This window comes from Populus euphratica, unplaced genomic scaffold, assembly GCF_000495115.2.
Source record: "Populus euphratica unplaced genomic scaffold, PopEup_1.0 scaffold223.1, whole genome shotgun sequence".
Taxonomy (NCBI): domain Eukaryota; kingdom Viridiplantae; phylum Streptophyta; class Magnoliopsida; order Malpighiales; family Salicaceae; genus Populus; species Populus euphratica.
In genome coordinates this window covers 274339-300063 of record NW_011500105.1, presented here as the reverse complement: position 1 = coordinate 300063, position 25725 = coordinate 274339, and the positions used below count along the sequence as shown (strand labels likewise).

At 29.3% G+C, this 25725-nt stretch overlaps 2 protein-coding genes across 2 annotated transcripts; both read left to right on the top strand.

The window, feature by feature from the left end:
* Positions 1 to 12477: 12477 nt before the first annotated feature.
* On the top strand, positions 12478 to 15192 carry LOC105109627 (transcription factor TCP4-like). Its single transcript, XM_011004375.1, has 2 exons — positions 12478 to 14729; positions 14863 to 15192. Exon 1 carries the CDS (start codon positions 13650 to 13652, stop codon positions 14688 to 14690), a length of 1041 nt encoding a protein of 346 aa, XP_011002677.1. The 5' UTR covers positions 12478 to 13649; the 3' UTR covers positions 14691 to 14729; positions 14863 to 15192.
* A 6659-nt stretch (positions 15193 to 21851) lies between these two features.
* On the top strand, positions 21852 to 22887 carry LOC105109626 (E3 ubiquitin-protein ligase ATL41-like). The gene has a single exon (XM_011004374.1). It carries the CDS (start codon positions 21969 to 21971, stop codon positions 22737 to 22739), a length of 771 nt encoding a protein of 256 aa, XP_011002676.1. The 5' UTR covers positions 21852 to 21968; the 3' UTR covers positions 22740 to 22887.
* Positions 22888 to 25725: the final 2838 nt, after the last annotated feature.

The window sequence follows — 25725 nt, the reverse complement described above, 5'->3', positions numbered from 1 at the left end:
AGTAGCAGCAGCAGCTGCAACGCAACGGCTGATGATCGTAACATGTGAGTTGTCGATTATCAATCACCATTGCTCAATACTTCTTTTGTTCTCAACTTGATCCGTGATGAAGAGGATCAACCAAAACTCAAACCTTTTCCCAACCAATTATTTTGCTTCATATTATGCACCCTATTTTCATACTTGTTATCGTAAGGAAACAAATTTCCAAAACATTGAATGTGTGGATCCGTTAATCCATTCAACGGGAAAATCCTGCAGGTATATTATGAGATGGTGAGGCGATTTGACAAGGTCTCCAAAACTTAACTTTGAATAAAATCGAAACTCAATTATCCAATTATATTTATTCAGAATGTAAAATAAAATCATTATGAAATCTTATATCTAAGCTTGGGTAATATTAGTAACAACTCACGTTTTTAAGTTAAGATAGTTTTTATTTTTTTTATAATGAATCCCACTTTTATAAAATAAATTCTGTGAATTTATTAAATTAATTATTGGTCCACAAACATTAAACCCTCTTACCTGCACCACAGTGCATAAGGGACGATCCAAGCATAAATATGATCAGGCCTTGCAAATTGCTTGCCCCTTCTCACTAGCCATGCATAATTCGTAGGCACAAGATAAAGATTTTACGTTTTGTAAACTGTAATCACAGTTGTTGGAGCTTCAAATAGATAAAGGATATGTGTTGATTAATTGTCCAATTGAAATTTGCTAAATGGTTTGCTAACAGATTAACTTGTGGCATATTCGGGATGGAAAGAAAACTATAGTCCATATGAGCCGACTTCAAAGTGATTAGAAAGCCATGGTCGTAGCGATTTTTAGTGTGCTTCGAAGGCTTAATGAACAACTAGTTTAATTGAAGGTGTACATCAAGATCTTTCCTAGTTTAGTTTTTGTAAAAAATTCTAGAATTCTTTCAATATTTGGATATTTGATTATTTGTTTTCTTATATGGGTGGAGTTAATAGTTATTGAGTGGACATCTCAGCGATGTTGTACTTAAACTAATACATGTTGTTTACTTATTAAACATATATAATAGTTATTGAGTGGACATCTCAGCGATCCAACTAGTGTATAAAAAATAAAAAATAAAATAAAAAACAAAAAACTAGTATTTAATTTTATACCAACTAGAAATCTTAATTAGTCTTCAAATATTATTGAATAAGAAACTAGTTATACTAAAGAAAATATAAACATTATCCTAAAATATCATATTTGAAGTAAGTTGTTGCTTCATATTTGTTTTTTTATTATTTTTTTGTGAAAAAGGTTTAGGTTTCTTTCAATATTTGATTATTTGTTTTGGGTTAAGTTAAAAGATATTGAACTAATTTTTTTACAATGAAGATCTAAGTGTACAATGGGTAAAAATAAGAAATATTAGTCGCTAACTAGTTTTATAACAACTAGAAATCCTAACTAGTTTTCAAAGATTTTTGGATAAAAAACAAATTATGCTATAAAATAATAAAAATAAGCTTATAACGTTGTACTTAAACTAATACATGTGTGTTTACTTATTAAACATATAAAAAAATATTAAAACCTAAAGGCAATAATTTGGGACGTGATCTAATCAAGAATCGATCCTCACTTTTAATAAGTTCTTGACTTGAAAGAGTGGTGGATGAGAAATTAAGCTTTTGGTTCTGTTTTAAAATTGGTTCTAAAAACTATCACTCATACTCATTAACAAGATTTGCGGGTCATATTAATCAAGCCTAAGTCCAGTTATAACATTAGAGGCAAATATATTAAAAAGAAATAAATCACATTTTCAAGATGAACTTTTGATATTCATGTGAAAACAATAAAATCTCAACTTGTCAAAAGCGAGATCCTTAGCTGTAAATTGAGTATTTGATAAGAATAAAATCTTTTATTTACAATAAAATTCCAACTTCTAGAAGATATAATTTTTATGAGAAATGCACCATCCACATTACTAGAAAATTAAAAACTAGTAATAAAATCATTAACATGTAATATTTTGTCTTTAACACATTATGATTTACAAATGAAATTGCCAACAAAATATCTTTTTTAATAAATGTAAATAAGTTATAACTAAAAATTCCTTCCTTCATTCTTTTTATTCTTCTTCTTCCTCCTATTCCTAAGAAAATACTAGTACCCTTTATTTTCTTACAAATCCAACCACCCTGACTTGTCAGTATTGATCTACATCCTTATTATCAGTGTTAACATCCATCATTGAATTTTTTTTATAAAGCTTTGACGTGTAAAATAAGCAAACTCACCCATTTGTTTAACCCATTTATGTTTTAGGTTAATTGATTAAAATATTTTGTAGTATTTATAATTTTTCTATATATTTAAATGTTTTACTCTTTAGAAACATTTGTTGCATGAATATATGATTTATATGCTAGGGTTTGCATGATTTGGGAGAAATTGAATTTTGTTGTCATTTGAGGAAATTAAATTTGATTTTATAACTTAGATGTGTTATAATGGAAGAAATAATAGGTTATTTTAATGGGTACTAATCATATTTTCTCAATTTTATTGTGAAGTTCAAAATTTAGAAAAAAATTAAATTTTTATTGAATTGATAAAATTAATATTATTCTATGTGTTTCATAAAAAAAAAAAGATAATCGTTATTGGATATATCAAGATTCATCCGAATAGTTAAATATGCAAAATTATCTTCAAAGAATTAATGGTTTTATTAACTCAAAACCAAAGAATATTAGTAGAAACAAAATTAGATGACATACATGAAAATCCGACCATAAAGATATTGAGATAATACATCTATTTAAAAAAAGATTCATCAACAAATCTTATATTGGTATATACACCGAAAACTATATTTTTCTCGTGAGATCATATTAAAAATGATGGTTAGCTTAACTTCTAGTTTATGAAGAATCATATATTTCTCATGAAACCATGTTAAAAATGATAGTTGGCTCAACTTATAGTTCTAGCATATACATGAGTTTACAAATGATAATAGTAATCCTTATAAGAGTATGATGATGGATGCAATATGAATGAATGTTGTTTATTTAGATGAAGGTTTATGTAACATTTTCTTATATGAAAAAAAAAACAAATTTAGATGTAGTTAGGCTTTTTGTACTTTTAAAATATTTTGATGAACTATTATGAGATGAGTACATAATTCACAACAAGTTATCAGCTTTTGCATGAGTGTTTACCATTAAATTATATAATGAGTTGAGTGAGACTGGTTATATTAGCATTGAATGGGTCACACACATGTTATCTAAAGAAAATAAGATGAAAATAAACTTTTATACTGTAAAATCTATGATGAAACTTTTTGATCTAGAATACTAAAAAATTGATATGTATGTATAAGGTGTTTTAGGGAATATTAATTGTGAAAGTTTTAGCTTTTTTTTTATTATTTGTAGTAGTAAGGGCTCTTTTTTTATCATTATTAGATTTATACCGAGCATGCTTATAAATTTTTTATATATATATATATATCCAAATTTTTAAATATTAGTATAATGAATATATAAATTTTATTTAGATATTAGTATAATGAATATATAAATTTTATCAAGTGCAAAATTTATAAACATGCTTGGTATAAATCTAATAGTAGTTATTATTACTACAAATAAATAAATAAATAAAAGTTAAAACTTCCACAATTAATATTCCCTGGAACACCTTATACATACAAAATCAAACCCAGTTCATTAAAAAACAAAATCAATATCATGCTGGAAATTAAATATGAAGACAAAGCTTTGTATCCATTGCCTTTACATGTTGAGCAAATGCTCATTAGCACAAAGGGCATTAAATATGAAGACAAACCTCTCTTCCTGAAATGAAAGATACATCACACTGACCAACTTCATGACTTCCTTTAGCCGTATATGTACAGAATTTTTGCAATGACTTGTACAAAGCATTTAGCGTTAAATTGCTTGACCTGCAAACCATGGTTTTGTTAATGTTTTGACCTCTACATCAAGGCAAAATCATTGACCATGTAACTACAAGTATGTTAAACCAAGAAATAGGGCAACAAGGAGGGGGATCGTTAGGGAAAACACGTAAAATATATAAATCATGAATCACGCACTCTCTCTTTTCACTGGCTTTCAATCCCTAAATTCATACAGCACAAATGCAACAGTGACTGAACTAGTGTTGTGAATTTGTGTGTCTTTGTTGAACTTGCACACAAAAGTACGAAGATACACAGTGAAGACAAGGCAATAATTGTCATGTTGATGACCTTACCTCAAGAAAATGGATTCCATCTCAAACCTTCCTCTCTCTTTTACATGGAAATTATATACAATCTCTAGGCCTCTTGTGCATCTGCAGGGGGGATTATATTGATGAGGGACTCAGAGGACAAGAACCAAAAAAATTATGTACCAATCTAAATTTGTAAATTCCTGTACCAATTTTTTTGCCTCTATTTTTGTGGTCTAATGATTTTTTTATCCAATTTTATCTTTTAATATGAAAATTTTAATTTCTTTAGGTTTTTTATCTATTATTTTTTAATTTCATTATTTAATATGAAATTTTTATTTAATTTTATCCAATTTTATCTTTTTAATTTCATTATTTACTATGAAATTTTTATTTAATTTTATCTTGTAATATTAATTTTTTAAAACCTGCAAAATAAACAAAATCACGTGATACAACTCCTATACAATTAGTAGGTTAAAGAAAACTTAAAACCCAGACTAAGAAAACATTCGGGTGAGGATTTTTTTAAAAGGATGGAAAATAACACATTCAATGCTACAAACTATAAACTCTATAGCAGTTCTCAATTTCAAAAGTCTGGGCTAATTAGACGTCGAACAAATTACAAAATCATTTGTTATCTTTTGTTACAACGGATCAAGTATTTAGTTCATCCTAAGCAGTTGGTGAAGAAATTACGAGCATTAATGGACATTTCATAAAAGCACTCTGAAATTTCAGAAAAAAAGAAGGATCTCAGAAAGCCAACTTGTCTCCAAAGGGGACTCCTAGCCTCGTCCTATGGATAAAGAATGTAAATGTCTAAGCACTTGGATAGCCCCTATGAGCTACATGGTCTTGCGGTCCAAAAAAAAATATCTTCATGGTGGATTTGAAAAGTTCATCAATTATGCGATAACATGATAAAAAAAAATGTGAACTCGTAAAAATGATGAGCATATTTGTGAATACACACACACACACACAACCTCAAGTCCAAGAGATTAAGGTGTTTTTAAGATATATTATTATTTTGAGATAAAAAAAACAATAGGGATAGAAAAAAATGTTTTCATTAAATATATTTATATCTCTTCTTTATATATATTTTTTAATATCCTGAAACACTTAATCAAATATAATATAATCATAATAAAACACACACAACTTAAAAAAGGAGGAAATGATCCCAATTGTCTTCGAGAAATGAAATGATCTTGCAGTCGTTAAAATATCTGTATTATGGCTTGATCCGTTTATTTGTCATAAATGTTTGATTGTACAATTTTAAAGAATTTTACTATTTTTTAAAAAGTAATAACTTAAAATGTTATTTTCAGCTATATTATTCGATGATAAAACATAGAAAATATAGACAAGCGCAATAAAGTAACCCTTTTTCTCTTATTTCACTTTTTGAAAACAATTCAATCTATGACAAACAAACAGAGCCTAACTTTAGACATTGTGGTGCCTTGAACAGTCATAAAACACACACAACAATGATAAAGAGGAGAGGGAGAGAGATTGATAGCTATTTTGGGTGCCCTACAATTACAATGCATGCAATTCATTAATATGGCCAAATACAGGTTCAAGCTGTCGAATATAAATGCCAAATATAAGATATAAAAATAAAAAGCAATACCAACTTGGGCTGTTCTTGCAAGGTTTAAGATTAACCATCCATTAATATTGCAATGTCATTCACTCCCTCTCTCACAATTAATTAAAAATATTGACAGGACATGACCATTAATAAAATTAATAAAGTATATATCGCGATTGAAAAATATAATTTTTATAAATTTTCTTTGTTAAGAATAACAATATTCAATAAAAAAAATATTAAATCTAAAAAAAATAGAAAAAAAAAACAAGGATTCAGAGATATGCTAAAACTCTGGTACAACACTATTAATATTATTAGAAAAATAAATTATTATTTTTAAATGATTATTTGTGATTTATTTTATTTTTTTAACCATGTTTTTTGGCAAATAATTTTTTAAAAATATATTAAAAACCAAAAATAGCCTCACAGATCTATAATTGCAGAATACTTAGAAAGCAGGACAAATAAATGATTATCTTGGATCACGAGCCTTGATTTGTGGCTTTCACGTTTTTCACAGATGAAAACAATAAAGGAGCTGACAAATCAAACCTGTCATCCCTCGCCCTCCTCCTCCTCCTCCTCCTCCTCCCTCTCTCTCTCTCTGCCATTGTCCTTTTCCAGGACTGCAACACACGTAGCCCCTTCTTTCCTCGCAAGCCTCAAAATATCTTCTGACTTTTGTCTTCTCATCAGGGAGAGCGACGGATGTTGCAGTCCACAGCAGCAGTAATGCTATTACCAAAGCTATCCTACTTACTTCACCCTGTGAAGTTTTTTACGTTAAGAGTGAATTCAATTATCTCCTGTGGCAGCTTAGAAGGAAGGAAACCCTTCGTATTTTTTAGTACGTTTTGTAAGAGAAGAGAAGAATTCAACTTACAAGTTACAACCCCTTTCACCCGCGCTCTAATTATTATTATTATTATTATCATGGAAGAAATTAAGCATGTTTCGATGGGAGGTTATGCTTGTGTTTTCTTGAGTAAAAAACAAGTTTTTAAAGTTATTATTTGTGTGTAAAAAATATTATACCTTAGAAAAAAAACTATCACATTTCTAAGCCAAATACACTAATAAGTGGTGATTGTTATTGTTATAAATCATAAGACGTAGTAATAAAAATAATTAAATTATATTTTTTATGGAATTGTTGATGAAAAACTGTATCCAAGGACTAATTGCGATAAAAGTAATGATGAAATAGAAAGCCTTAATGAGATACTTTTGAAGAATTATTTTTCATCGGTAATGCAATTACTAACAAAATATTCCATTAATATTATCTAATTTTCTAGTAATGTTTTAAAAAATATATTTTAGGCTGAACCAATAAACCTAATATAAGATAATAGCCATTTTAAATTGCTTTTGAAATCAAACTAAACATGTAAGTACAACCTTTAATCCCAATCTAAAAGTTGATTGTAATTTTTTTTTTGTCAAAACACTTAAACAAGCTTTTAAACTCAAGGTTTATTAGGATGAAGGGTTTAAGTCAATTTAACTAGACTAAATTATTGGGTTTTATGGTAGAAATTCAACAAACATATTGAAAATTCTGGGAAATATTATATGTAATGATCAAGAATTAGAAATAAAAGTAAAAAAAAAATTAATATTAAGAAGAAAAAACCTTTAAAAAAAGTATGAATCATTGGATAATTATGATCTTAATATAAATTATAATAATGGGTACATCTAGTCCAATTAATGACTCATATACATTTTTATTTTTTTAATATTTAGCATTACTCATAAAATATTAATCAAGTTTGTCAAAAATAGGTTAGCCTATTCAATTATATATATTATACCATAAAATCACTTTATTTATTTTATTGCTATTTGATAAATTCATGAAAACTTCATACGAAATTGAGTTTTCCACTACTACAATATTAGATTGATGAAGTGATTGAATTTGACTATTTATCTACGAGCTTTCCTACAAAATAATTTTCATTACGAGACCATCCAATATTTAATTCAATACAAGCTTTCCTACAAAATAATTTTCATGTTGGAGTACGAGACCATCCAATATTTAATTCAATAAACATTGGACGAGAGAACTATGTGGAGCAAGAGAATAATGTGAGGAGCATCAATAGAAAAACAATTAGAGAGGGAAGTAGGAGCTATGGAAGTGGCTTTGTGACTTGTTTGCTTTGCTATGAAGTCTTGTTGTAAGGAATTATGTTGTGTTATTAATAGAATATAATGTGCAACTTTTTTTGCCAACTCTCTTGCATGCTTGCATTTTGTTAGTAATATTTTTGTTGTTATTATTATTATTATTATTATCATTATCATTATATTAACCCATTTAGAAAAGGCTCCAGTGCACGAGTTCTCACCTTTTCCTACAAGAGTGAAAGAAATTAATGAAAACAATATTTCATTCCTTTTGTTTTTTAATTTATTACTCCTATAGCAACGCATATACTAATTACATCCTTAGATTTTTTTTCTATCTTTTTTTTTCATACTTGAATATAAATTATTGTTGGAAGATTTAGAGGAAAAAAACCCTTTTGGTAACAATAAAATAACAAGAAGCATTCCTAAATTATGAACATTATAGCCAATTAGGTTAATGTAAAATGTATTTTTGAAAATGACATTACAAAAGGAAAGTTATAAGATATATGGGTGAGAATCCATTATTATGCCCAATGTTAATTAGCTTCACTAAACTTGACCTAGCTTCATTTAAAAAAAAAGTTAGATGTGATTTAATTCAGTTAAATTAGGGAGATTAAGTTAATTAATATATGATCTAGTCAACTGATTAAAATTTAATTTCAAATTTAGAAAAAAATTGTCATATTAAGTTTTTTTTTTTTAAAAAGTAAAACAATATCATTTTAATTGGTTTAGATCAATTCAAATATTAACCTGTTGAACTAATCTGTAGATAATGACTGGTTTTAATAACTTTGATGTATATACAATTACGCATTTGTATGTTCTATTTTTTATTTTCTAAGAAAATGATAAAAAGAAAATTTTTGGTGTTCTAATAAGAAAATAAATAATACCCATAAAATATATATGTACTTCTTTACACAAAAACATCATGAAAAGAAAAAACCCAGGTGTCGTAATTTGATGCATCGGTGGCTAATGATCATTCAAATAATTGAAGAAAAGCACTTCCTTATGGCTTAGTCATATTAGAAGTTCTTCAAGGCTTTCCTATTACTGATATGAAAAGGTAATGTATATCATTTAATAAGACTTTCATTTTTTTTTCTTCTTTAGTAGTTTTTAGGGGGATAAAATTAATAAATTATATATTGGATAAAATTTTTTAATTAATTAATGAAATGGGTCTTAATATTCATAACAAATAGTAAATGTTTGTGTATAATTTGCAATCGTCTAGAGATGCAAGAACTATGTTGCTAACTAAACCTTTTTTATCCCCTTCTTTTCCCTTTCTTTTTGATTCTATTAGTTGTTCTAACACATGCCAAGTTGGGGACATGCCAAGTTGGGGAGATAGTTAGCATCACATTTGGAAGGGGAAAAAGATAAAGGAAAAAAGAAGAATCACCATTTTGTAGAATGATGCCTAACAATACAAATCATCAATTGATTCCCTTGTATAAAATGATACTTATATTCAAGATATCGTTAATACTTGTATCAGAAAATGTTCAGATAGTATAGCCTGACAATCTACCTATGTCATTAATTTTGAACTTAGCCTCACTCCCTTGCATGTCAACCACTCATAGAAGCTTGCCAACTAGTGATTTTCAGAGTCTACATATTTATGGCACCATTTCAAGTTCATAAACTAGGCCCTCAATCTATAATTTGTGAAGACTACCTAGAAAAATTGATACCTTTGTCTTGTTTGCATCTTTGATTGTAGAAGATGTCGCACGTGTATAACGTCATGGTGATTGTCCACCCTCAAGAAAAATGGTATTTACCTGGAAAATATGGATAGATAAAAAATTCTTGTCTCGTATCAGTAAAATATGAACCGGGAGTCGCTACCTAATATTCTAGTCACTAGGAACCCTAATTAGTCTCAAAGATAGGGTACGGAGACTGGTTGCATAAAAAAAATATACTAACACCCGAAACACTCCCTACCTAATTTTATCAGACAATAAAACAATACAGCCTATCTAAGGTAGGTTGCATTCTTTTATTGTTTGATAAAATTATGGTATTGTTGTGTTTTCTAATTATTGATTTGTTTAAAGTTTAAGAAAAGCCCTCTTTACTCAGGAGATTCATATCTACATGGGAAAAAACCTAACTCTTCTAATGTTAAAACAAAAAAATTAACATCCGGAATATGTATTATGTGTAATATCGTGCCTCGACTATTAAAAGATAAATAAAATAAATTTTTTGTTGTTTTTAAAATTTTGGCTAATGTTCTTTTGACTTTAATAAACTGACTATTAAAGCCAAAATGCATGCTAAAACATTATTTTTTTGGTGTATAAAAAACACAATATGATTTTTTTAACTTTGAGACACTTGGATGTATGCTCAAAAATATTTTTTTCTATTTTTAATTTTTTTTTGTATTTTTGAAAGGTTTGACAAAAGTTAAGTATTTTAATACCATATTATATTTTTTTTCAAAATGACAAAAAACCAAACTAAGATTAAATAAAACAATGTAAAACAATACACGCGGGGAAATCACAAATTTTATATGTGTGTGTGTCTATATATATATATATACACACACACACACACTAAGTCGGACCCAGCCTAAAACCAAATAGGGTAGTTATTATGTATAACCATAGTAACCAGCCCCCTCACCATTTGTTGTAGAACATGAATTGCATGCAAATGCAGGCAGGGGCTCAATAAGAGAGAAATAAATGAGGTAGAATGAGGTTATCTGGGGTGGTGTGGAGGCAGCGTTGCTGGCGGCAGCAGTGCCGATGGTGGCTAGGGAAATGGTGGCACACTATTAGCTTCCTCTTCTTCGTTGTGCAAAAGCGAGAGCATTTATTTTTATTTTTCCTTTTTCTTTTCTTCTTTTACTCAATGAGCTGCTGTTACTGGTGGCGATGGAAAGGAGGTGCAATAGTGGCGCTACTAGGCTGAAGGTGGTTGGCGGTGGTTCTTCTTCTTCTCCCTTTTCTTATCCTATTTTCTCTGTTTTTTTCTCTTTATTCTTCTATTTCTTTTCACTCCTTTTCTCTTAGTTTTCTTTTTATTTTTCAGTCTCTCGACCTTGTTTTTCTCTTGTGCTCTTTCCTTCTACTCCTTAGTGCACATTCCCTTCTTTTTTCACCACCCCGTGATGGCCATGGGTCAGAGGTTATACAAGTGGCCATGGTCGATGTCTTTTTGATGTTTAGGAGCTGTGATGGCCATGGGTAAGAGGTTATACAAGTGGCCATGGTCAATGTCTTTTTGATGTTTAGGAGAGAAGGGGAGAGGAGAGAAGTCAGTGAAAAAATCTTCTTCTTTTACCTCACACTTTTAGGAGAAGAAGAAGACCCACAATGCTATTTAAAACAACACCATTTAGGTCTGTTTTTTTCTAACAGTGCATGAAACGGCGTTATTGTGGACAAAATGTGTTGTTTTATTTAAATGAAAATGGCATCAAACTTATGTCAAATTACAAATCAGTCGTCAATTTATGATTTGTTCAATCGAGTCCTCAATTACAAAGTTTGATTTTAAAAATCAATTCAATTGCATCCCTATCAAATTCAATCACCGGCCTTGAAGTTGGAGACCGTTTTTAAATTGGTCATTGGTCTTCAATTTATACAATTTGATCTTTAATTTATCAGTAAACTTCTAATTTCTTCAATTTGGCCCCTGATTCAGTTTAATCCCAGCCTCTCTATTTATGCATGTTTTTTATTTTGGTCTTTGGCTTCAGATTTCTTCAATTAAATCCTTAATTGACTATCAAACTTCAATATTTATGCAATTAAGCCCTTAATATGATCAAATTACCTTTCAAAAACTATATTTTGACTCAAAACTTGAATTTCTTCCAATTTAAGCCCAAATTAACTTCAAAATTAATGTTTTTTACAATCAAATCCTCTATAAATTTAATTAAACTTTTAATAAAATTTAACTTAGTCCATAAACATCTGATTTTGAACTTTTTTTTCTTAAATTAAATTTTCTTTGTTAACAAGACTCTCATCAGTCAACAAAATATTGTTAAATTTTAATCTTTGTAATTTTAAAACTCCTTAACTAATTTTTAACCATTTTTAGGGCGCTCTGACATCCTCTTTTCACTATTATATTTTTTATAATATTTTTTTATTATTTATTTATTTTCTTTTAATTATTTTCTTTTTGCACGGGAATCCAAAATTGAGTTATGATAGAAGACTTCATTACATTAGAAAACCTAATCAATTTATACTATTTCAATACCCTTGAGCTTTTTTCTTCTTTCTTTTTTTTTCTCTATTTATTTGGAATTATGATTCTTTTTTTTCTTTATTTATTTGAAATTGTGATTATGATTGAGAGACCATAAAAAATGGAAAAAGAATGTAAAGAAAAGCGTGTTTAGGGCAAAGATATTTGTCCTCTCTTTTTTTCTGTGAAGCCACACTTACTTAATAGTGGGACTATAAAGTACACACAGGAGAGAAACCAAAAAAGCTGTTAGATATCATTATCAAGGCTTGTAAAGCAGTGGGTAGGAGTGGTGGGTAATTGAGTCATCAGTCATCTCTTTATAATCCATGTCCCTAATTATAAACAACATTTCTGATTAACAAGTCATTAAAAAAAAGTAGGAACTAGCTGAGAGAGAGAGGGGGAGAGAGAGAGAGAGAGAGATGGGTTTTAGGGATAGGTAACTAGATAGATAGATTTTTTATGTTACTGTTACATTAGTGTTGTGTGGAGCTGTGATGACAAAATATCTTCAATCTCCTTTCTGACCAAACTCTGCCACGCTTTTCAGAAGCATCAAACTAGCTCTCACAGGCCAAATTAGGATTTTGCTCTTCTATTTACTGCTGCCTAATTGTTCTCTCTACCTTCTTCCTTCCATCTTTAGTAAAGGGCAAAACTTATTTTTTGACTTCTCTCAATTCTTTCAAGTTTTCAGTTTCAATATCTTTGGACTTCAATTTTCGTCTTTTCTAGGGAGTATTTGCCCGTGTTCTACTTAATCTTGTTTTGTTTTGCTTGCTAAGTCTTGAGCTTGCTTAGAGAGAAACTCACCCCATTCTAGTCTATTTTTCCTCTGACATCTTACTCTAGAGATAGAGATAGATGAGTTGGTGATTTATTTACTAGAAAACTTCAAATCAAGTTTTTTGGGTAGGATTGTTTTCCTTGTGTTGTGTGGAATTTGGATTTGGTGGTGTTCTTGGGGCATGGAATCAAAGGAGTGCAATGGCGGGAGCTTTCGGGATCTGCAGCAATAGCAGGAGTATCAGCTTTATGATCTGTGGCAGAAGGAGGCAACAACAACAAGAGAAGAATCAAGATTGAAAGGAAGCAAAGCAAGGAGTTTTGAGTGTTCTAGAAAACCTTTGAAAAATCAAGATTTTTAGGAGAGCAAAATCTGAAGATTAGGAATCTGGATTTCCAGAGAAATCAGCAGCATCCACAGAATCCTATCCTCCAAATCATACAGCCAAGACCAGAAGAAACAGAAGAGAAAAGCTTAGGGGCACAAAGCTTTTCCCAACATCATCAACGTCTCCAAAACCAACAACAATATGGGGAAGCGATAAATTCCAGTCAACCAGAAGAAGTACCCAGCACAGAATCGTTGGAATATGCAAAACATAGACAAAGAATGGGAATGAAGAGCACTGCAGGAGAAATTATTCAGGTTCAAGGTGGCCACATTGTTCGATCCACAGGACGTAAAGATCGACACAGCAAGGTTTACACAGCCAAAGGTCCTAGGGACCGCAGGGTCAGGTTATCGGCTCATACTGCAATACAATTTTATGATGTTCAAGACCGGCTAGGCTATTATCGACCCAGCAAACCTGTTGATTGGCTTATCAAGAAGGCAAAGTCTTCAATTGACAAGCTTGATGAGCTACCGCCATGGCAACCAGCTGCTAACAATGCTAATGCAAACTTGGAGGCAAACCAGAATGCTGGATCTAGTGAAATGGCAATTGGAGAGGAAACAGAATCATCTGGCTATACTTTTCAGCTCCACAGGCAATTGACTGATCATAATCCAAGCAATGATTCATCTTTCCTTGCACCAACTATAGACCCTGATGCCATGAAATCTTTCTTCCCAACAAGCTCCACAAACTCATCAATGAACTTCCAAAGCTATCCTACTGTAATTTCAAGAACCACAAACCACACTGAAGATCTTGGCCTATCCCTTCACTCTTTCCAAGATCAAGGTCTACTTCATGGGCAGTCACAGGCAGACACAACCCAGACACCTTCAACTGATGATCAGACTCTTTTTGAAGGATCAGCTACAGTAGGGTTTGATGCTAATTTTCACAGAATGTTGGCTTGGAGCAATGATACAAATGCGGAGAATAGAGTTGTTGGGGGATTTACATTTAACCCCCCACCTTTGACAACACACCAAGCAATGCAAGCCCAAGCCTCAGCATTTTCCCAGAGGGGGCCCCTTCAGTCCAGTTTTCCGCATTCCATTCGTTCATGGAATGATCTTCATATGGCATCCACAGACCATCATAGAACACAGGAATTTCATCAATCTTTGATTTTTGGCAGCAGGTTTGTATCTGATGGATTGTCAGGTTTTAGCATTCCAGCCCGAATTCATGGCGGGGATGAGCAAAATGTTGTATCAGATAGACCATCCTCTTCTTCTCCAAATTCTCAGAATTGAAGATAGAGCTGAACATGCTGCTGTTCATGCATGTTCAAGGTACTTGAGTTTCATTGGCTGAAGAAATGAGTTTCTTTTCATCATTAACAAATCATCATTCTGTCCTTAGTAGTGAAATTTTGGAATCTTTCTTCAAGAACTCTTCTAATTACTTTTTACCCTTCTTCTCCAGGTTACTACTATCGAATCAACCAGGGAGAATGATGCCCAAACAGAAAAGAAAGGAGCAGAGATTCCAGTGATTTCAGTTGAATGCTTTGGCCTATGAGAAGAAAACAGCTGGTTGGAATCAACATTTTTTTCTCCAAATATGTTTGATAGATTCTCCAGGCATTTTATATTAAAGCTTATTTATTTATTAAGTGGGCTCTTTCGGCTCAACTCTAATACTATGTTGACTGTCACCTAATCTTGATTTGCTGCTAGACTTGGATTCCTGAATTATCACTGTTGCTGTTTTATATTATTTCTGAAAAGCACAATTTAATAATCTTCTTGCTCATGAGAACAGGACACTAAGCACATGCTTGATTACTATAATTTTTCATTTGTCCTTCACCTTTTCCCTTTTAGGGAATGGATTGCTTTTTCATTTCCTGCACCACAGAGGAATGCCACAGTTCATAACTCGTACTTCCCATACTTTATCTTCACTCAAAGGTAGGGAGACAATGCATGACTGAGTCAAAGCTGTTTTCTCTATTTTGTTGCCCCGTTTTATATAGGAAGTAATTCTGTTTTGCCATGGCATGTCATGTTGTCTGGAAGTTTTGTTGAAGAGGACTTGGGCCTCGACAATTTTTCGCGATTTTTGGTCTTTGTCAGCTTTTTTTTCCAATAACCAAGGCTCAGGCAAAGTTCTCAAACTTCATAGGGTTTAATTTGGATATTTGAACATAATGCAAGAAATTTCTGCATGTTCCAATTCATTTCCTCTCTTCTCTCAATCCCTGCCTATCTTTGCCACTAGAATTCTGCTCTAGCAATTCCATATCCAAGTTCACTGTCTCATATATATATATATATATATAGGCACAGAAATGAACAAGAATGGTGTGGCATGGTATTGAGCCTCTAAAGTAGACTGTTTTTGGACTCTAGTATAGCAATAATAATAATAAAATAAAACGGTATAAGAAAATAATAGAATTTAGAATGTCATAAATAATATAACGAGAGATAAAGAAAAAAAAAAGAAAAAGATAAAAATATCAAAAATTACACCGAAACTTTAACAATGACATTATCAATATAATTAAAAAGATCTTGATAAAACGAATCCAACAATATTAAAAAAGATTACTAGTTATGACTGGAATAGACCACACGAGTGACACAAAAAAAATGTGAGCTCTGACATACAAAAAAAAGTGAACTCTGACATTTAAAAACTGCTCGTGTAACCTACTTCGGTTATTATTTGTGATTTTTTTATGTTATTAAATCATTATCATCGAGATTTTTTTAATGTTATCATTAAAATTTTGATGTGTTTATAATATCTTTTTATTTTTTTATTTTTTCTCTTCACAAATTACAAGAAAAGATAAAAATATTAAAAAAAAATAATCATGAAGATAAATCAAAGTTTTGATGATAACATCATAAATTATTTGTGGAACGAAATCATGAATTATTCAAAGATATTAAAACTCACTTGCTTTTGACCTCTTATGTGAATATTATTGTTATTAAATTTATGTTGACAAAAAATTTTTAATAATACTAATAATGTTATCAATTAAGGTTTTTCTTTTTTCTCATTCTTGTTTTTCTACCTTCTCTCTCTTTATTAAATGTTGAACTTATTACAATTTGAAAAAATCTCATATGAAATTTAAGACTCGTGAATTACATATATTATTTATGATTTTCTGAACTGTATATTTTTTTATATTATGGTATTTTATTTTTTATACACACACGTACTATGCTAGGGGGGAAAAAACCTCCTCTAATGTACAGCAGAAGATTATGGTTCTATTTAAAAAGTGGGTCTGCCTGTTTTCCCTGTATATAGCAATGCTTCACGTGGGTAAAAAGCAAATATAAGAACATAGCCTGGCCATAACGGTACGTCAGTCCTTAGACTTGCAGGTAGGTCTGCTGTTCTCAGTGCAATGTATCACATCTCTGCATACATAGTTGAAAGTTACCACTTCAGGACTGGTCAAAATGAGGACATTTGATTGCTTGAAAGAGCTAAGCATGCACTGTACATGCAGTTTGGTTCCTTATTCAAGATTCGAACTATGCATCCTTTTCCTTTTCTTTTTCTTTTTCTTTCTTTGCTTCAGACATATGTGAAAAATTTACAGTAATTACTGGTGTGCTTCAGACATGTGAAAAATTTACAGTAATTACTGGTGAATATATCCTGATCATAAACAGCCTAAAAGGATCCATCCGCACAAAAGTTCAACTGTCCAGAAGATGATGTTGGTAATTTTTAATAATATTTATTTACTGAATCATTACAGAGGAGTTTCACCTGCAACCACAAACTTACTAATTATTCCGAGCAATAAAATTGAATGCATCATAAGAAAACGAAGAAGCGTGGGGAGAGGAAATGATTCTGCTGGATCATCGTTCGATAAGTGGACAAGCAGTCTGCATTATGAATTGGTTTAAAAATTTGAGTCTCAGCAACTTGTTTTTCAATTGAGGCCTTGTAATAAATGTGCCAGGCCTATAGCTAAAAGACAAGAACATAGGCTGAGGGAGGTTTTATGAAGCTACAACCCAGCCCAGTACCAGCAGGACCGACGACTTATGGCTTCCATGAAAATGAATGACAATCTCTTCGACGTCACCAGGTAATTACAGATTCAAGAACTTGGTGGATTTCCTCACTGGATTATATTTATTGCACTTCTCCAAGTAAACAAAAAAAAAAAAGTTTTAATGCTAATCATTCCTAACAATTCCTAATCATTTATGATAAATCTTTCAAAGTTGATCATTTGGTTCATTCCCCAAAATATTAAATTCATTGCTTTCATTATTTTATAAAGTGTTTTACCAACATGTAACATGTTACCCAACGTGAATCATGGATCATGTTGTTATTAAGTGCAACGAGTATGTGTGTGTCTATATATATACATACATACATACATATATATATACATATATATATATATGTATATATAAGACAAAAAAAACCTCTTAAAAAACTTTTAGTAGACCCAGCTAAGAGAAAGATTCAATGTATTTAGACACATTTATATTTCAAGTCCTATTTTTTCTCATTAAATGTATAAAATTTTTTAAAATATCCATTATATTTTCTTCAATATTGGATTTATGTAAGAGATATTGTATAAAAAAATTTAAAAAAACACATTATATTTTCATTCATATTAATATATATATCAAGATTATTTTTCCTCATTAATATTTATGATATTGATATTTTTTTATCAACATTAATATATATGTTTAAGATATTTTCTCTTTTTAATATTATCAAAATAATATTACATTTTAGTCTCTCTTATCCAAAAAAAATTGTGGGCTATAAATAGACAATAAATTCTTAAAATTTTTATTTTTTATTGCATATTTATTTTAAAATATTTTTTAAAATATTATTATATTTTATCTTAAAAAATAATTAATTTAATCATTCGAAAGTTTTTTTTAAATTTTTTTTTTGCATATGTCAAGCATCAGGCCACCTCAAAAGGGAAATAGAATAAATTGTCAAAATTAAAAAATTAATGAATTATCTAAAACATAAACCTTACTCACATGTTACTTTTATATATATATATATATATATATATATATATATATTCACTAAAAATCTAAAACATGTTTGCATTTCACTGTAGCATAATGTCTTGTTTCGTTCTTTTAAATTTTATCATGATCTATTATTCAAGTTTTTTTATTTGATTCTTGGATTTTTGTATGCATTTGTATTTTTTTGGGTTAACTTTAAGAGTAACTGAATCAATTTTATTGATTAAAAATAAAATTAGAAAATAAGGGATCAAAGTAGAAAAAATGTCATAAATGGATGATGGTTTCAAAATTCACACAAAAAAATTAATTTAGTCTTCATACTTGAAAAATTATACATTTTTGGTACCTTAATATTTTTTTAATTCAATTTCAATACAAAATATTATTTTTTTTCTATTTTTTAGTTCTTGATTTAAAAGAAAGGAGAGAGAGGATATTGGATTCGAGTGACAGAAAGAGAAAAATATCGTTTGTATTAATTTTGACCACCAAAACAACTAATCTTTGTATCAAGTAGTTCCAAAATTTCATATGTGATGATTTTTTTTACCCTAAAAATGATTGAAAATAAATTTAAACTTTGTAAATTTTTTGATTTTAGGTTTCAAGATAGTTTTTTGGGTTTTCTAAGATTGTTGATATGTTTATTACAATTTCAACGACGTTTTCTAAATTTTTTGGGTCATAAATAGGTTTTTGAGTAAAAACATTTAGTCTTGATTTTTAGCCACCACAATATTTAGAATCTGAGTAAAATTAGATGACGCATCGTTTGATTTTTTTTTCAAAAAAATAGGGTGAGTGATAGATGCAACAAAAAAATTTATTACTTTTTCAAATTATTTTCAAAATTATTTTTTATATTTATATTTAAATTAATAATCTCTTTTCTCTTTTATTTTTTTTATAGAGCAACTTTTAAATGACAGTTATTTTTTAATTATTTTGTATGTATTTAATTTTTTAAGATATTTTTCTGATTAATTTATATTTTTTTTATCTTTTATGTAGGAGAACTTTACTTTTAAAAATAATTTTTTTAGATAATGTTTATAATATGTGCAGCTTTATATAATATTTTTTCTATTTTATATTATTTAATCAATATAATATGTGTATTTATTTTTATTATTGTTTAATTGAATAAAAAATTATTTTAATAAAAAAAAATAAAAAATATATTTGTGTGTGTGAATATATATATATATATATTATATATATATATATATTCACACACATAAATATATTTGTTAATTTTTTTAGATAATTTTTATAATATGTGCAGCTTTATATAATATTTTTCTATTTTATTGATGTATTTTTAAATAAAAAATATTTTGACCCGCTATCATTATTATAATTCTAAAAATACCCTAAAGCAAATATGGAAAGAAGTAGAAATTCAAACATGGTTTCACTACTAACCATTTATTTTTTAAGCGCGCATCTATATATATATATATATATGTTTTGAGTGTCTTTATTCTAACTTGGTCATGGGTTCATGCAACAGTAAACATTATACATATATATTTACATGTTTACTGTTGCATGAACCCATGACCACGTTAGAATAAAAAGACTCAAAACACACTCACAAGAATAAACATGACCCAAAACACACTCATCATGCTATACCTTTGCTTTTAAATGTTTTTTAAAATGTATTTATTTTGAAAAGATATTTAATTAATTTTAGTTAATATTTTTTTATGACTTTAATATATTAATATAAAAAATTATCTTAAAAAATATTTTAAAGTATTTATAAACAAAAAATACTTTTAAAAAGCATTTTATAATGTACTAATATAGGCAATTAATTGAATTCCCACATTTATACATATATCAAGATTAGATTATAATGATTTTAAGAATGCACTCTTTTTATATTCGAATACAATAATTTCTTACCAATGTTTATTTTAATACTTAAATTAAAAAAAAAACTCAATTGAAAGCACTCCTTCTAATTGACTTTGCCGACCAATCCTTCGAGTTTATCTACTAAAAAATCAAAGAAATTTTATTATATAATGTTGAAGCTTTATAGTCGCTATTTCTATATTCGAGGGCTAGCTACTATAATTGACCGCGCACCAGAAGTCCATAATCTTCATTAATCAAACAAGAGTACTTTCCATACCAACGAAGGTATTTTAGTTGCTTAAATAAGTATTCTCGAGCACAAGCAAAAGGTGTTTTAGTTGCTTGTTCTTGAGTTCAAGTTCTTGTGTTTGTGACCAAAAACAAGTTGAAATAAAAAGGATTCGTCTCTTAACATCCTATAGAACCTCGAAGGATTAACCCTGTCCAATAACATAGAATGCCTTGGAGAATAAATAAATAAACAAACAAGACTTTTCCTTTTAGACCGTAGAAGGATTTAATGCTATCTGGGAGCAAGTATTGATTCAACAATTCTCATCTGAAACGGCCATTTATTCTACAAGGAATGAGAAACACTACGCGGATGATCATTCAAAGCAGGAAGTCGTGTTTGTTGACTAAATGCTTAATAGAAAATTCCCCTGGTTGCATCCCAATGTTTACGCTACTTGTGAACTAATTAATTATAATTAATTAATCAAACAATAATAATTAATTAAATCTCATCTTAATTTTTAACACAAAATATGAATAAAAAGATGGTATATATACTTCACACAACGATCACCTCTATTAACTTGATCCCTCCTCCCTCCACGTAATCACATTAAGTGGTTTATCCAAAATTTAATATCAGAAGACGTGTTTAGATCAGTATTAACAAAACTAAATCCATGTGCACAACAAGCCTTCTTCTCTGTCGGCCAGTAATTCTGTCAATTACTTATTTTATTCCTATATATGTCCCTCTGAGATCGATTTCTTAATGTTCTGTCTCCTTCACTCTAGTTTCTTCTTTTTGGTTAATGATGAATAATTGATTTAACATCACCAACTAATGACCACCTAAAGCAAGATACTTCCTAACCCTAAAAGAAAAATTAAAAAACGAATAAAATATAATATCTACTTGAAGCCTTTGAAGAATTCATATAGATCCCAACCCGACCCATTTTGCTTGAGAACTATGTTAATCTAGAACAATATTAATTAGCATTTGATCATCAATTTTTCTTTTCAGTCCTTCAATTTATCTCTTGAATTAACCACTTCAAGACCTTATTTAATCTATACATTACCATTTTTCCTAAACATCATTATCTCCACGTAATCTACAGATAAATTAATCGAGAAAAAAATTCATAGCCCAAAAAGCAAAAGCAAGAAAAACTAAGAAAGAAGAAAACTTGGAAGTCAACATTCAACAATCAAAGTCAAATCCTTGAAATTGTCTTTGTACACAAATCTTCTGTATGTTTTGGAAATTTCCAAGGAAACCCAATTGTCCACGCAATATTCAACAAAGAAAATCAATGAATATGAAATTATCACCATAAAATATTGCTCTCCTAATACAAAAATCGCACACACATAACCCTTCCCCTCTATTCTACCAAAGACACAAGGGAGTTAGCCATGGGAGATAATCACATGCCTCCTACCGTTTCTTCTTGGCCCTTCCAACCCGGTTCACCCGACAGTGGCTTCTCAGGCTTTAATCATAGTACTAATTATGATTTAAACAGCAAGATTATGCTCACTGCAATTCTATCATTATCCTTCGTTGTTGTGCTTGTTATAGTTCTTCATATTTATGCAAGATGTGCTCTAAGACGTCATCAAGCCCGTCGCCGCGCTGTTATGAATAGCCTAGGGCTAACTAATGCTAATGTCAACTCCGGGGAGCCACCCAAGAGGGGGCTTGATCCGACAGTCATAGCCTCACTCCCCATATTTGTTTACCAGCAAACTGAAGGCCAAGCTGAGGATGATTTGATAGAGTGTGCTGTTTGCTTAAGCATGCTTGAGGATCAAGAAATGGCTAGGATTTTACCGAATTGTAAGCACAAATTTCATGCTGAGTGCATCGATAAATGGTTAAGCTCCCATTCTACCTGTCCTATTTGTCGGACCGAGGCTGAGCCAATGATCCAGCCCGAGCCACGTGAAGGTCCGGCTGGTGGTACTGCACACACAGATCCAATGTTGGAGCCTATGAATTCTACATCAGTATGTGATGAGGGCACATCATCATCGGTTGGTGGAAATCAACCATCTCCAAAAGTCGTCGGTTCGGGTTCACGGTTGAGCTCGTTCCGAAGGATGCTTAGTCGTGAACGATCATCAAGGAGAATCCAACCTGAGGTTCAAGATCAAGAGGGTTTTCAAGATTTAGAGAGACAATGATTTTAGGTAATATATAGAATGCGTTTATTTTATATACATATCCAATTCCAGCTGCTGGTTTACATTTTTTGGGTGAAAAATTTGATGTTTTTCTGATTAAAATCAGTACATAATACAGATGATGATATCAAATTTCATATGTATTTAATTTCCTAGATTTATGAGGTGAAGATCATGCATATGTGCAGAAATGTTACCGGTTACTTTTTTTTATGTTTCAGAAGGTTTTTTTTTCGTGACTTTTTTTTTTTTATGTTTCAGAAGGTTTTTTTTTTAAATGATAATCGAGCAATATTATTAATGAAAGCTAAAAATAAGAGTTTAGTAGTTTTTGAGAAATAAAATAATATAACTAAAATTAAAGTAAGGATTCCAAGAGTTAAAAGTTTCAGAAGAACTGTATTGTTGATTTAATTAATGTTAAATTATTTTTAAAATTTTAATTTGAAAGTGTGATTATAGTTGTTTTTCAAAGTGCGTTTCACTTAGAAATATATCAAAATAATATATTTTTTAATTTTTAAAAATTATTTTTGAAATTAGCGCATCAAAATAAACTAAAAATAAAAAAATTATTTTTTTCAAAAACACTTTTAAAAAGATAAAATAAATAAGGTCTTAGACATGCACACCAACAAACGATACACAACCAAGTCTCGTTGCTGCAATTAATGGTTTTAGTGACAAAAATATTTGATAGTATTTATATTAGTAGTTTGTTTGCATGTATGTTACCGATAAACTCATGAAAGGAAACCTTCCATTAGAAAAATTGTCATTAGTCATTTATGAACTTTTAGTGAGTATATCGGTAATAAATATATCGATAAATTCACAGACAAAAAAATACACCAATAAAAACTTATATACTTTATTTCGTTGGTATATCTATCAGTAAATATAACATATCTGCGATAAAATATCATTTGTAATTTTGTTAATGCATTAACAATAGTAATGATATTTACAGTAATTCTTTTATAATTCTTTGAAATATATTGATGGAGGTGACCTATAAGTAAACTCATTAGTAATATTTTTAAAAAGTATTTAAAAATATATATTAAATAGAAGTATAAAAATAATTAAAATCAAATAGTATTTATTATAAATTTAAAAATTTATATGTTCAAATATAATAAATCTAAAATAAAAACGATGTTAGATCGAAGAAGGAGGAAGAGGATGGTTGTCGTTTGAATTATAGAGCCAATTGTAGGATGTACATGCCAATGTAGGTATTTCTCTAAGAGTCTTTTTTTATAAAAGATGTCTCGTTACAACATCATGATTGAGAAACTTTTCTCGAATTAGATAGTGCATAATTGATAAAACCTTAAACCTCATTACAATAACTCATCCTTCGCGACTCCTGGTGTGAATTCGTATACATTTATAAATGATTATTCATCACTTCTATTAAACCTATATAAAAAATAATGATGACAACATGTATTAATTAAGTACATTAACTAAATAATTTACAAAAATATTGATTTAACTCAAATTTATTCAATCTATTTGAATAATACTCTTGATTGATTATTAATTATTTACATAAATTTAAATTTCTACATATTTACTAAAAAATTCAACTCAGCAATAAAATTGACAAAATATAAAATGGACCCGTTAAATAAAACATTATATATTTCATGACAAAACACCTAAGTTAAAAATTTGATATAAGTTTCATCAATTTATAAATAAATATAATTTTATAAAATCTAAAACAAACCCTAACATTTATGAATTTTAAATTCACACAACAATTTTGTATGAGAAAAAACTATTAAACAAATAAACACCCAAACAAAAATATATACTACATAAACTATGAAAAAAACTAACATTTTAAAATTTATTAGAAATAAAAAAAAAGATAGAGTAGATTTACTTACTTAAAATGAAAAATTCTCAATAAAATTTGAATCTAAACATGGATGCTAATAAACTAGGTGCTGTGGTAGCTATATTTGTTGTGGGAGGTTGAATTGTATTAAAAATAGAGGAGGGTGGTTGTTTGTTGCAAAAAAAAAGTATAATAAGGAAAGAGAAATGGAGAAGGGGGGAGGAAAGTTGATCGTAAGGTTATAAATTAAATATTACAAATAGCATTATTAATGGAATAATTCTATCAGAAACTTTATCAGTTATTTTGTCAGTAAAAATGCTAACATTACCATATGATTTATCTTTTTGCATCCCATTATAAAACCCTCTGTCATTCCCTCGATACATACCAAAGTAATTTTTTTGTTGGTGTTTACTAATAGATACAGGAATGAAAAATTTTATTGGTAAAGGTCATCACAATGTATTGACAAGTTTTTTTTATCAATGTTTTCGTTTATATTTATTAATTTTCTAATAATATCTTATATGAGTTTATTTATTTTACGTTTCAAAAGTATTTTTGAAAAAAAATTAAAGTTGTTTCATTTTTTGCTTCAAATTTGTGTATTCTATAATCATTTTGATGTGGTGATGTTAAAAATAAATTTTAAAAAATAAAAAAAATAATTTAATATATTTTTAATAAAAAATAATTTAAAAAATAACCATTACTATAATAACAATAGTATTAAACATTTATTTATACAGTCTACTGTTGTGGACTCTTGATGTTTGGTAACCTATGAAGATAATGGGCGCAGGTAATAATGTAGAGGTATGTTAGGTGCCTGCCATGTGAACCAACCTCTCAAGTCTCCATGAACAATTTGTTTAGCAGCCACGATGGACTCCAGATTTTGATTCTTTTATATTGATGACCATAAACAAATACTATTAAGGAGTTAAACCCAATGCTGCATTAATGCTGATCTCTTCGTATTTCTTGTTCGGAAATTGTAGTCACACCGATGGTAAAATAAACGATTAATTAAAAATGGAAGTTGTTATCTGTTATATCACTACCGTGTGGGTCTGGATCTTTATGGAAATGTTTGAAATTAAAAATATATCAAGTTGATAAAATTTTTAA